The following is a 13,621-nucleotide window of genomic DNA, read 5'->3' on the forward strand; positions in this document are numbered from 1 at the left end:
CTGTAACGCTAGTGCCCTTCTGGTTTTGTGTGGGATAATTGCCACCTGTGTGAGAGAAAAGAAGCCAGATTTGGTACAGGAAAGAGCACAGCCTGGGGCTGAGCTGAAATAGGGATCCTGGGCCCATCAGCAGAAGGTGTGGGTAGGAGGCCAAGAAAGCCTGTCCAGAGCTTGTTAGAGCCCTCAGGGCCCTGGGACCTCTGCAATAACATTTAAAATAGGCTCAGTTACCAGGAAGGCTACCAGAATGTTTGGGGTTATTACTGGAGAATGACAAGGGTGCTGAATTCACCTCAAGGTAACCACTTTCCAGCAACAGCTGTCACCTTACATCCTGCTCACACATTTCACCTTATTAATGCCAATGTAAGGTGGGCTTAGTAGTGAGTGAAGTTGAATTGCTTCTGAGTCAACACCATAAAAGTCTGAATGAGCTTGGACACCCACTCTCCTGGCAACTGGAGCCAAGCTCGCCATATGCTTCCAAACTAGTGTTGGACGATGTCTGGCTGTGTCCTGAACCAGCCTGAGGTTTCGTGGTGTTTGTCTGTCACCTTGTTCGCTCTCCACAAATACTGGTTGAGCACTGGTTTGATTGGAAAATGATCCTCGAAGCAAGGCCAATAAATCATCTTGCAAACAAGCCTGCTTGTGGATGTGTTATCCAGTCATTACTGTTTCCATGCTTGCACTGTTTCTGGCTTCTGCTCAGCAGGAGATGCAGTTTCATATAGTTCTGGCCAAAATCTGGGTTTATTTCTGAGAGTGCCTCTGCCTGTGTAGGTGCAGGCATGCCACTTGCCTGCTATCTCTCTCCCTCTCTCAAGGCAGCACAGCTCTTCCCATCAGGCAGAGTAAAAGACTTGTAAAAATGAAAGGGCCACGGTCTTATTTTACTAATGTCTTTACGTGGAGTTTGAAAGAGATCAAAAAGATATGCCTTTTGCCGTAGTTGTTACTATTGTTGAACTCTGGGCTTATTTCTGGTAATGATTCTGAGGGAATAACTTGCACTATTTTGTTTCCCAAGGCTGGATCTCAGAACAAGCTTTCTGCTGCTCTCCTGCTCCTTGGAAGCTGCTAGTTTTTACATTTCATACAATTGCAGACTAGAAATGACAAGGAATGGGGGTAACTATGGTAGGTGTGGTGGCAAATCAGCCAGAGTGTGCTCTTGTCTTCTGTGGGCTGTGGCTGTCACATCAGACTCCTTTCATAGGACAATTTCCTCTTACTCTGTGTACCTGCAAGGTAAACCTCAGACAGGCATGGAACAGGTCCTGGCTATTTCCACTTGTCCCTATCACATCGTGGTTTTCCTTCCCTACAAAGCCCCCAGTTTTACCTGCTATTTCCTAAACACTCTTTTGTTCATTTCAGGCCCGTGAATCTGCCCTTGCCTCCTCTCTTAATCTCTCTGAACTCTCCTAGGTCTTAGCACCCAGCCAATTCCTCATCACAGTCCCTCTGCGCGGCCTGACGGGGTACAGGGAGTGCCAAGTGCGGCACTGGCGTTATTACACCGTGCACGGAGCCAAGCTCCTCTCCTCCGTGCGAGACCCCGAGGAGCTGCATCAATGGCTAGAGGTGGAGCAGTTCTCAAAAAGCCTTCAGCAGTGGCATGAGACGGACGTGAACATCGAAGGTGATCTGGTTCCAGCCAAAGTCCTTGTCGTCTTCCGGGAGCTGGTGGAGAAGTCGATTATCTCCTGTAACCTCTCCAGTGAGTTTAGTGGGGACAGCTATAAGGGGAACTGTCTGTCTTCCGCAGCTAGTGGAGGGGAAAATACCACACACACACAAGTGTTTGGGACATTCACATGATCAGAAGTTAAAAAAAAAAAAAAAAACCACAAACAAACCCTTCAAGAAACAGGGAGCCTCTAGCCTATTGAAATTATGTAAATGTAAACCTGCACTGAAGACAGAATTAAGTCGTCCTTAGGCTCTTCATAACCCAAATGGTGCTCCTTTCTTAGGAACCTGGGTAAGTTAGTTCTACAGCAGCATCACCTTCACCGTTCAGCCAAGATACAACCCCGATTTTCAGAGCATTTAGGAATTTGTCTGGGAAAAAGTCTTTTTATTCTGCTGCAGCATCTGCAATATATCTCAACTAGCAAGAAAAATACTGTAGGAAAATTGGACACAGGGAAAGTCCATAAGTTAGAGGAGGGAAAAGCACTTGAAGATATGTGTAGGGCAGATAATGCTCTAGGGAAAGGTTAGACACCTGTACATTTCCAGCATGGGGTTGTAGGGACTCATTAGGACTTCAAGCAACGTCTGTTGGACAAGTACTGTCATTTCCTCAGTGCCCAGGCTAATCCAGAAGCGTTCAGCAGCTATCATGGAAGTTTGCTTTCAGTAGCAGTGCTGATCCTTCTGTGAGCAATTCCAAAGTGCCTGTGTATTTCCTGTGGCTATTTATATATGACATAATGCAATCAGTGGTGCATGCAACATGCTTTCATAGCTGTGACATCTGCAGCAAAATGCTGCCTGAACAGTGATCCTCGTATTTAATTCTTAGCATCCTAGAGGCATGTTACAGACTTCGGCTAATGAACACATGGCTTTGTCCAAGCCAAATAGTCCGTGTTCATCTTTTCACATTAAGACACTGTGACATAGTCAAGTTCAGACTATGGTGCCTTTTCTCACAGCATGTTTCCAGGATGACTTTATTCATCAGCAGCCTGATATGGGTCTTCTGTATTCCAAAGAAATAAGACACATTTCACCTCCTCTGATTGTACTCTGAATTTTACTTGCAGGAGAAAACATGTTAAAGTCAAGCTCAGCTAAATTCTTGCATTCTTCTAGGAAATGTTTCTTATGATGTGATGTGGATAAAATTTTACCATTGAGGCTCACAGAAAAGGTCAGGTGAAAAGGGCTTTTATCTGAAGCTTTACTTATGTGGAAGTCACTGTGTTGAGGTGAAAACCTGGCATTGTGTCTAGAAGCAGTTCATCAAGTTGTTGAGCCAGGAGAAGCACTTCAAAGGGACCTGGAGAGTGAAGTCTGGGGTGATGATGCTGATTCCTTTTTTGTAAGGAATTCTCCTCTGGGAGGAGATGGAGACAGAGGAGATGAAGTGAGATGGAGCCAGGAGGAGTAATTACTCCCTTCATTCCATGGCTTATCCAAAGTTACATAAGAGTTTCCACATTTCGTTGCTTCCTTGCTTTTTAATTCTTTGAGAACTAGCAGAAACTGAGTATTTCTGGTGCCTCACTTGCCATTGGTGGAAAGATAGATAGCACAGTCATGATACTTTTGGAAACGCTGTGAATTTACTTATGTGCTGACACAGCTATGGCTCTAATGCTTTTCAGCTGCTGGGGATCCCTGCTGAGAGCTTGGTAGCAGTGTAGTTCCTGTTTTGGTGCCAGGCTTGGCTCAGCATGGAAATAACACAGATTTTACTGAGGGTTATGAAGTTCTGGTGGGGATGGATTCCACTGTGCGTTCTGGAGGAAATGCTAAATTGCCATTGGGAGTAGGCAGATATTTCCTCAGTGAAAGCAAAAGTTGCCATCCCAAATGTTCTTCACTGTCCCTCAAGTCTGTTGTGTGGGTTCCTGGTGGAATTGCTCCCTAGCCCACGTCAATCAAAACGAGGTGGATTAACACACTACTACTTAAACCGCGTATGGTATTCTGCTCTGTCTTTTACTTTAGTGGGTTAGAGCATGATCACACAATTGGCTCAGATGACAAAGCTGAAGGAGCAGTGATCCATCCAAAGTGACAGGGAAAGATGGGACAGAAACTTTTTCCATGAACACAGCAGGACCAACAGGAAACACCTCACTAAGCACATTAGTTGCAACTTTCATTCCTTTCTTCTCTCTTCCACGGAAAGTGTCGTTCCCAGTGAGACAGGCAGTTAACCCTTTTTGTATGACAGTGATGCACAAAAGGTAATGTATTCCGGCACTATATATTTATATATATATATATATATAAAATTGTGCATACCCCACAAAACATTCTGAATGACCAGCGAGGGTAAGTCATTTGGTCTGATCACAGGTCCTCTGAAGGATTAAGGACTTTAAATATGAAATGTTTGTCTGGTCCTCTCTAATCAGAAGCGTACTGCACCATTAGAAATGTTAGTTCGGTTGCACCAAGCACCAGCTGCTATTTTAAAGGTGATCCTAGGACCTAAGAGGACCACAGGGGAAAACAAAAGTGTGGTAATTGAAGGTAAATTAAGAATCTAGTTCATTTTCTTCCTGTTCTCATTCCCCAGGGCAGATTGAGATAAATTTTGTGTGTGTGTCTTCTCCTCATGTTATCGAAGAGAGTTGTTAAGATCAATGGTACTGCAAGGCCCATTTTGGACATGGGCACTAGACAGCCCCTTGCTGGAAAATGATCTTTTTACCTTTATTATCTTCTCTTGTTGTTCCTTCACAGGCAAAGTGACGGTGCTGGAGAGCTTCAGCTCAGTGGTCCGGGTAGCTGTGGAGACGTCAGAATCCCAGGTGGAGGTGGAGCTGGTCCCTACTGTGGAGATCCCGACTTGCTGGCCCGAGAAAGCCCGGTGGCCTCGCTGCCTTAAGCGTTGGCCTTCCCAGGAAAAAGTGCAGTGCATCAAGGTGAGCAGTGTAAAAACAAACTATAAAGTCTGTGCAGAAATTTACCTTGTAGACATCTAATAATGGTTTCCCAAATGAAGGACTGCAGGGTGATGGCAGGCAACGGCATGGTTGAAAGGTGTACTCCCTAGAGAAGCAATATTTCAAATTATTCTGTCAGATTTTATTGGGAATTTTTTCCCCTAATGGTGGTGAATTCTGTGAAAGGAAAACTGAGTTAACTGTCTGTTGCACGAGTCTCTTGCACACACCTCTGGCCAGGTAGCTCAATGCAACTTTCTTGTTCTGCTCTGCCTCATGTAACCCTTCTGCAAATAGGACACTTTCTCACAGTTTTCTTGCCAGCCTAATTCCGTCTATCCCTATAAAGCTCTTGGCTGGATTCTGGCACTCCAGCTCAGCCCCAGCTGCCATGTTCCCACAAGTCCAGTTCTGCTTTCCAGTCCTGGTCCCCTCTCGTGCATGACCTGCTGCTTCGTGGTACAGTGCCTGTGGATCTGTGCCTTGGCCTTAGTAGCACTGTTTGTACTGCACCTGGTGGCTCTAAAGCTGGATCTCCTGGGAGTAACTGATGTCACCACATGGGGAGAAAAACAAATTGCATGCTCATTCAGTTGGGAATTATGATGGGAGAATTACCCATGTTTGCCATCTCTGTTAACCCTGTTTAGAACACAGTGCCCCACTTGGAGAGATGTCACACATCCTCTTTGTAACATTGCATTGCTCAGAGAAGTTTGCCTCAGATCTGGTGTCACACTTCTCCTTTTGTCCACAGTCACTTGGTTTTGACCTTTTGGCCCGCTCCAATTATCACTGGCAGCTGTGCTTCTCCCGTGCTGAGCATATGCTCATGGAAGGCCTCGATGAAGATGGTGGTTGTCGCATGAAGTGCTTCAGGGTCATGAGGCAGATGAAGGAAGATGTCTGGTGTGCTGGAAATAAGCCTATCATCACTGCTTATCACCTTCAGGTAGGCATCGCTGTGATATAAGATACGGTCTCAGAAACAGTCTGGCTTCTATTCAGTAATGTCAAAATGTCACAACTTAAATCTCTGTAGCATCTGCTATGTAATTTCGAAGGTAGTTGTTAAAATTGCCATACCACTTCATTGCTTTCCAGTGGTAAGAAGTTTAATGAGCACATGTTCCGTATTTCAAAAAGAAACTAAATCCTATAGGAGCATCGTGATTGCAGAGATGCAATTAATGCTGGAGTTGAGGCACTTGCTCTGTCTTGCCTTCACATAGTCTTTGCATTATTGTTTTTGTGTAGTTACCTCCTACCTCTTGACTACCCAGCCATCCATATCTGCCTATCTGTCTGCAGGAAAACTTGTGCATTTGTCTTTCTGGATGTGCACCAAACAAAATTCATCATTTCATAAATGAGGGGCTAAGTGCCAGTTCTGGTATTGTTTTACCTGGGGTGAGAAGGGAAGAAAGGTGTAAAAAGGTGGTAGCGTCCTCCCTAGACATGCTACAGGATTTAAGATGGCTTCGCTTGACAAACAGCACTTGTGAAGACGGGACAGAAAGCCTCAGAGGACCAAGTAAGCACATTCGTTGTGCTTACCCTCCTAGGAATGATGTTCACCTTCTGAAAGACCTACTTGCAGTTTGAAAGCCACCTCTGTGCCTTTTTAGACAGTTGGCAGCTCAGGCCCGTTCAGTAAATGCTGGGGATAGATCACCTGCTTGTAACCTAACTGGAAAAGCAGCACTGTTTTCCTTGCCTCCAGAAACTTCATTGTAACAGCTGCCCATGGATCTTGCTGAAGTGGTGTTAGTGTTGATGAAAGGTAAGTGCTCTGCAAACCTCCGAGGGGTAGCTTTCACTGAGCTACAGCTTGAGTTCCTCACTATGTCTTTTGTTCCCTGGCAACATTAAAAAGAAGTCTTTGCGGTTATTGTGGCTGTGAATAAAAAACTGCTCACATTTGAAAAGCTGTCTGGGAAGAAATTCCTCAGCACTACAGCGACTGCAAGGCCAACTGGAGGGGGAAAAAGCAGGCAACCTAGAAGATGATGGCTTATTTTGATGAAATTCTACCTCTGAAGAAATAAAGAAATTGAAGTCTGTAGTTCAGCTGTGTCTCACTGTATCTGTGGGTCTGTTTGGGACACTGAATCTGCAGAAGAAAATTGGGATTAAGAGGACACTACAGAACTTAGTGGAATTCTGGCTCCCAAGAAGGGTGACTTTGTGCTTTTAGAACTGGTTTGTCAGATTGACTAAGATGGTCGGTAAGGCTTTTTTGGTTCAGTAAGTATAAGCACCTCCAGAACATTCTTCTCAGTCACAGGAAAGTCTGTGAAAATGCAGCACAGGCAGCATAAAACTAATCCCACAATAGCAATAATCTCGTGCATTTCGTTATTTTAACTATTGATTTCCTAAATGTAATACCACATGAAATAAACTTGGGGGAATAGAACATAGCACATGCTGTGCTGCGTGTCAGAAAATTAAGGGAAGGGAAAGAAAGGGAGAGGAGAGGAGAGAGACAACAACAACAACAACAAAACAGGTTGTATTTGACCAGAAAGCATGCCCTCCAGCTGCAATAATTGCTTGGAATCCCAGTCTACTTGGAAGGCAGATCTGTGTGCATCTGCAGCACAAGTATGACTGAATCTAGCAATTATGCTAACCTGATTAGTATTCTCTCCCTCCTTGCACCTACTGTCTTCTACACTTGTATAATAGGGTATTTTAACACCTAAAACACCTGGAATTTCTACAGTGACCCATGCTGGAGGATGGCGAGGTTGTCTTAGCAAGACCAGTTTCCTTGGGCTCCTGCAGCAGTTAATGGAAAGGGGCTCCTCAGGGGGAAAGATCCTTACCAGGAACATCACAGAGCTGCTCTGCCTGATCCCATGAGGAAGCTTTCTCTCCCTGTTAACTTTCTGAGGATCCTGAGAAACCTGGCTGGCCTTTGTGAATCCCCCTTCCCTCAGCTCTCAGTGCAGGATCATCAGGATGTCCCATGAGGTTTACAAAGGCAAAGGAAATGGGATAGCCATGGGGAGCTGAGAGGGCTTTGCCTTGGGCTGTTGGTTGTGATCCCTCTGTCAAAGAAACGTTAGCGCAGGAAGACTGCAGTGCGAGCCTCTCTGATTTCCAAGGCTGCCAGCCATTTACCAGCACTAAAATTGCCTTAGTAAGCTCTGTGAGCCCTCGACAGAACCTCTAACACCTCTCCTCTCCCATCTGCTTCTTGCAGACAGTGCTATTCTGGACGTGTGAAAAGTACCCACGCACCAAGGATTGGCGCTGCTTCCGCGAAGCCTTCCTGAGACTGGTGCAGAAGCTGCACAAGTGCGTAAGCCAGCACTTCCTCAAGCATTACTTCGTCAAGAACACCAATCTGCTCAAATACGCTAACACCAGTGACCTGGACGTGGTGGCCAGCAAGCTCGCAGTCTTCTTAGAGAACCCTGTCTTCTGCCTGGACTGAGGCAGGGGGAGGCCTCCTCGCCCCAGCTATGAGCTGTTCCCCCACCTCTTCTCCCCGCTGGTGGTTGTTCTTCGTGTGTCCTTCCAGTAGATGTTGCAGCTGACTTTCTAAGACAGTTGGCACATGCAGCGTGAAAGAGACGTGTCAAGCTGGCAGCGGTGGGCGGTGAAAACTGATGGAGGTATCGCTTGATGCCCAGCCGATCTAGTTCACTTTCAGCAGTGACAGCCTTCCTGGAAGCCACAGCCCGTGAAACCCAGCTCCGTGTCAGTCAGAGCAGGCAACAGCCTTGTTCTCTGCTTCCAGTCTTGTGGCACGCAAGCAGAAAGGCGTTGCAAAGACGTCTCGCCCTGCAGCCTCCCCGCTGTGTAACCTAGCACACGGATGGTGGCTGCCTCCCTCATTCTCACAAGGACACTGTGCTTAATTCCCTGCCAGCCTCACAGGCCAGCTCTGCAGAAGAGCATGAGGAGCATGATTTCTGAGGTGTACTGAAGCTGGAAGCTTCCTCTGAGACAATCTGCGATGCCTCCATCAACAGTTAAATGGGATCCTGCTCCAGCACAAAGATAACCATGCTAGTAGCCTTGAATAGCTCAAGGGAAGCAAGAGGAGGAAAGCTGTTTTTTTACTGCCTCCTCATTTTTTTCTCCTCCACCTCCATTTTTCCTTTCATACTTCAAATATATTTTCTTCATGTTTGCCAGTTCTGTTAGTGCCATAAAACCAGGGGGCTCTGCCAGAGCAGATTTCACTCATACCCCCAGCTCCATCCAACAGGCTGGAGGAGGAGTAGGCTTTTCCCTAGTTTTTAGCACTCATATCTTTTTGGTTGGTGTACAGAAGAATATTTTTCAAAGGCTCTTAGCTCCAAAACCCTCCGTGCTTTTAGTATTATATTTGTTTAAAAAGAAAATCAGTTTTAGTATTTCAAAAGAACAGAGTTCTAGAATAAAGAATGTTGGTTTTAATGTTATTAAATCACTGAAACTAAACCAAAGTGGACTTTTTTCTTATACCTGTGCAGGAAAGTAAGTATTTCCTTTGCCAAGGGAGGTGAGGTAGCAGGGGTGGGATTTGCAGCCCATACTCCAGGGAGCTGCTGTGGTGGAAGGACTGCAAGAGGACCATCTGTGGCAGAGCATCTCCCCCTTGTGTCAAGCTGTGGTCTAACCATGCATCTTTAGCGTAGTCTCTGCTTTCTGGCTTTGCTTTTCAACACAGGAGTAACTCTTGCAGGAATTACTTTATCTCATATCCCAGTCCAACATTCTGAAAGTCCAGCCCCTGGGTCCCCGGGGTCTCACCCAGGCTTCTGAAGGCTTCCCATCTCACCAATAAGTTCCACTTGCATTTAGGAACTGTGTTGTATGGGAGTGCTGATCCCAGGCTCACAGCTGGTTACAGGTTCAGGGAGGATTCAGGAGAGGATGCAGAAGTCCTTACCTACCCCACCTTTAGTAGCACTTTCCAGAAGAACCGGAGCCACGGCTCCAAAGTTTCTGCCTGAATGTATTACTTTCTATTAAAGAAAGATCCCCCAAATCCTGTATGAGTGTAATCTTGTTGATGCATTTTCCCCTCCTGACTTCACACAACTCTAAACGTTAATTTAGGACAGGCACTGAGGTCTTCAGGGTATGTAGTGATTACTGCCGGGTTATCTCCCATTGCTCTGATAAAAAGTAGCTGAGAGATAACTGAGAGTTGTAGTGCTCATGAGCCTGATGCTGCAGGGTCTGGCTGAGCTCCTGCTGCTGGGTTCTTACCAGATAGCTGTGGCTGAGGCCCTGCATCTTCTCTATATTTCTTCAAAGTCTGTGGCACAAATCTACACAGACTTCGGGTGTACAAATTTCAAAGGCTAGGAACTGTGATGTCAGCTATCTTCAAAATGACTCCAAGAAAACAAGAGAAGGCACAAGACTGGGTATTCAAAACAGATTTTGTGCCTTGGTAAAACATATGAGGATCTCACATGATATTCTTATTCCTGCCCATCCTTATTCTACTAAACGCAGTAGACCTGATGCATACCAGGTGAGACTCCCACTTCTCACCTTTTCCAGAAAGGATTCCCCAGTGCCACATGCTGTAATGTCACGCTGCTGTAGCAGGAGAAACGATGCCAAAGCAAATCTGGGAGGGAGGACTGGAGGTTAGTGCAGAAGGTTGGTGCCAACTCTGCATGGATCAATGTGAGTATGTCAGCATGAGGGCAGTTACTAGAGAAAACAGTTCCCTGGATGGGGTGGCCATGCCTGTGCAATTTCAGTGCACTTTTCACACAAGAGCTGGAGCAGCTTATCCATGGGGAGCCAGAACTGTACTCTCCAAACTGAGACTTCTCTCACCATGGACAATAACCTAGAGACAGAAGAAGTGCATTGGTGAAGAAGAGGGAGGTGATTACTACCTTGTTCCTTAGCTACTCACAGCTTTGTCTGATTTTCTCACTTGTCTGGTTTTCCCAAGTTAATTTTACCTACTATGATTTGTTCCTGGCAAAGCAGAAAAACACACTGTATCCTGAGCTCTTAGACAATGTCACTGAGTTTCTTATGTTCCTGAGCAATTATGTGCATTGGTATAAATTAAGGGTGTTTTTAGAAAAAAATGATTACCTGCAGATGATCAAGTGTTGGCCTTCTACTGAAACAAGCACCTGGCAGAAGGGTTACTTTTAAGGTAAGCCCAGTGAATGCATCCACATCCAGCACTGGTATATTCCCCTCTTATTTCAGCCTGGTTACCACTTAGAAATCCCTAATGAGTTCTAAAATGAAGATCTTTATGTATTAATTCTACTGATGTTGCTGGCCATATTTAGAGAAGATGGTGTGGATATTCTTCATGTCTAATTTTCCTTGGGGGTCAGCCATTTGCTTAAAAAGCTTTGGGTTCCTCATCCCTCGGCCAAGTATAGGAGGTCTTTGTCCTGAGTTAGTTCTTCACTGGTGGAGAGAAGGGCCAGGAGGATCCCAGCTGTGTGGCCCTTCTTGCACCACTCCCCTACATCAGATCTCACCCCCACAAATACCTTCCAGGTTGCTTTTCCACACCAATAACCAAGCTGCACGGAACAGTTTTGAACAGGTAATTTCTCCTGCTAAACCTTTGTGCTCCAGGCTCATTTCTAAATGGAGCACGAGTGGCAATTTCTTGATGACACCACCATGTTGGACCATGGCTTTCCTGTTTTGGGTGAGCAGAGCTGTTCCAGTACCTTCCACACAAAGAACAGAGAGACATCAATCTGCTGAGCAGCGTCAGACGGTTGGGGCTATGAAGTAATGTCTCCTGTTTCATCTTGATTTGTCTTGTGGTTGTAGGGTGTAGCTACTGAAGCTGGAAGAGAGCAAAAGTGGTTTGAAAGGATGGTGAGAAAATATGCAGGACTCTTTAAAACTCTCATGTTTTATATTTTAGAGCCCTGATGCATGGTTTATTTGGGTTTAGTTGTAGCTGTTGAAGAGTTTACCTCCCTGTATAGCCAGGGAGGATTTTTTTTTTTTTTTTTTCAGTGGTATTATCCCAACTTGGCTGCAGCTGTGCAGCAGAGTCCTCAGCTGCTGCAGCTCACAGCCTGCTGTGAAGTGGGATCATTTGCAGAGCTGTGGGGTGGAAGGTGCTGCTGCTCAGCCAGGAATGAATCAGCAAAGCCAGCAAGCCAGCCCAGAATGATGGGCTCCTGCTTTGAGCTAAGTCCAGTCATTTTTTTTTTCTCTCTTTTTGGCACACATGCAAATGCATCAGCTAGCACATGCTGCTGCAGGAAATATCACTTTGACCATATAAAACTAAAATCTGCCCTGGTAGCTACACTGCTACTGACCACAAAGGCACAGAGCAGTCCACAGCTTCTTCTCCAGAACAGCAAGACAGGGATGGCTGCTAATAAAAGAGTGAGGGAAATGGCTTTGGTGGAAAAACTATTGTGTTCATTGAACGGGTGGAATGCAATAAAAAATTTTATCTCAGGGATGGTTGGGGAGAATGCTACGTGCATTATATCATCCACTGCAGGTCAGATTGAGTGGGGGAGTGTTTTTTGTGGCGGTGGGAGAGTTGTGCAGGAGGTATGCTGTAAAGAGACTTTTCCAAAGGTGCTTGTTGCATTTCTTATTATAGTAAACTTTCTGCAAGTAGCTTTTTACCTATGCATCCAGTCTGACTTGTAAAATCGTGGCCTTGCTCTACGCTTTTATTCCCCAAAAGGATATCACATTGTGGTTTGGCTACAGGTAAGCTTTACATTTTATTTTATTTTTAAATTTAAAAAAAAAAAATAAGAATAAGTCTAGATAAATATAGATATGTTAGATATCTAGATATAAATATGTTGAATTTAATCAAAGGCTCTGTCTTTGTTCAGAGCATCTGGAGGGAAAGCCCCCTTACAGACACAGGGCATTCCCAGCACCCACCACAGACACCGTTGCTCCATCTAGCAGAAACTTCGGTTGGAAATTTGTAGCTCTTCTATGAAGTGAAACCCCGTGAAACCTGTGATGTTCTGCTGTTTTTACACTGCATTTCAGTCACTAGAGGGCAATCTCGCTCTCAAAAACGCACACCTTCACACCCATCCAGGACCTTGCTTGGTCTCAGAACCGGTATCTTACTAGTTTTCGTTGGACTGAGAGACAAATGAACTCGATTAATTGAATGCTATATTCCACTGCCAAAAAGGAGAGAAGGCAAGAGACCAAGGGGGAGCTTTCTAATGAATAGCAAGACTCAGGCAGAAAGTCTCTAAACTCTGGGAACTGCTCCAAGAGCCAGATTATGGATTTATTGCTTTCTGCAGCAGAAGATGGGCTTGCAGTAATTCCCAACAGCCTTGTTTTGGGGAGAGCACCACCAAGCAAAGTGCAGACAGGGTGCTGGGAAGGAGGGAACATTTGGGAGTAGCCACAGCCCTGCCCCATCCGGGCACGTCCTGCCCTTCTCTCCGTGGGTCCACTGAGAAAGCAACACAATCATGACTTCAGCTTCCTGGCATCTCCATCTCCCTCTTTTTCTCTTTCTCCCTTTTCCCCGGGAGAGATTTTCCCCAACTCATTTTCTGATGCCATTCCTTCAGCTCTGGTGGGAATGGTCAGCCCTGACTGCACATCATCTCTTCTTTGCGTCATGGGACCCGTGTGTACACAGTGTCCATTACAGACCATCTCCCCCTTCCTCGTGCTCCTTCTTGGTTTGGAGTGATGCCTAGCACTGAAGTTAGGCTACCTTGCGAACAGTATTCTTGGTGGAGCAGCCCAGCCCCTCTGAGCAAAACTAGGACACTGCAGCGATAAGAAAGATAACAAGCTAATTCTGCCTTCATGATAGATGTTTTCCTCTCCACCAGTGCTAGGATTGCTATTCTTAATGATAAATATCACTTTTTATTATTATTATTTTTTCCCCCTAGGACTCACATCCAAGGCCCTTATGCTATCACATGAGAAAGGGGCATGACACCAGTGCTCAAAACAAGGGGGAGGGATCCTGCTTGCCCTCTCAGGCCAGCCTCTGCCATGTATGTGTACATCTT

At 45.5% G+C, this 13,621-nt stretch overlaps 1 protein-coding gene across 1 annotated transcript in view; it reads left to right on the top strand.

Annotated features, from left to right (window-relative positions):
• MAB21L3 (mab-21 like 3) overlaps nucleotides 1–8,079 on the top strand; it is a gene marked incomplete at its 3' end in the record, with an annotated part of 34,131 nt that extends 26,052 nt beyond the window's left edge. Inside the window, exons 5-8 of the mRNA XM_082766553.1 lie at nucleotides 1,432–1,723; nucleotides 4,432–4,613; nucleotides 5,392–5,586; nucleotides 7,846–8,079. Of these exons, the coding sequence (XP_082622679.1) occupies nucleotides 1,432–1,723; nucleotides 4,432–4,613; nucleotides 5,392–5,586; nucleotides 7,846–8,079 (903 nt within the window). The remainder of the gene's footprint in view (nucleotides 1–1,431; nucleotides 1,724–4,431; nucleotides 4,614–5,391; nucleotides 5,587–7,845) is intronic.
• Nucleotides 8,080–13,621: the final 5,542 nt, after the last annotated feature.

This window comes from Aythya marila (assembly GCF_965140915.1).
Source record: "Aythya marila genome assembly, chromosome: 1".
Lineage (NCBI taxonomy): Eukaryota > Metazoa > Chordata > Aves > Anseriformes > Anatidae > Aythya > Aythya marila.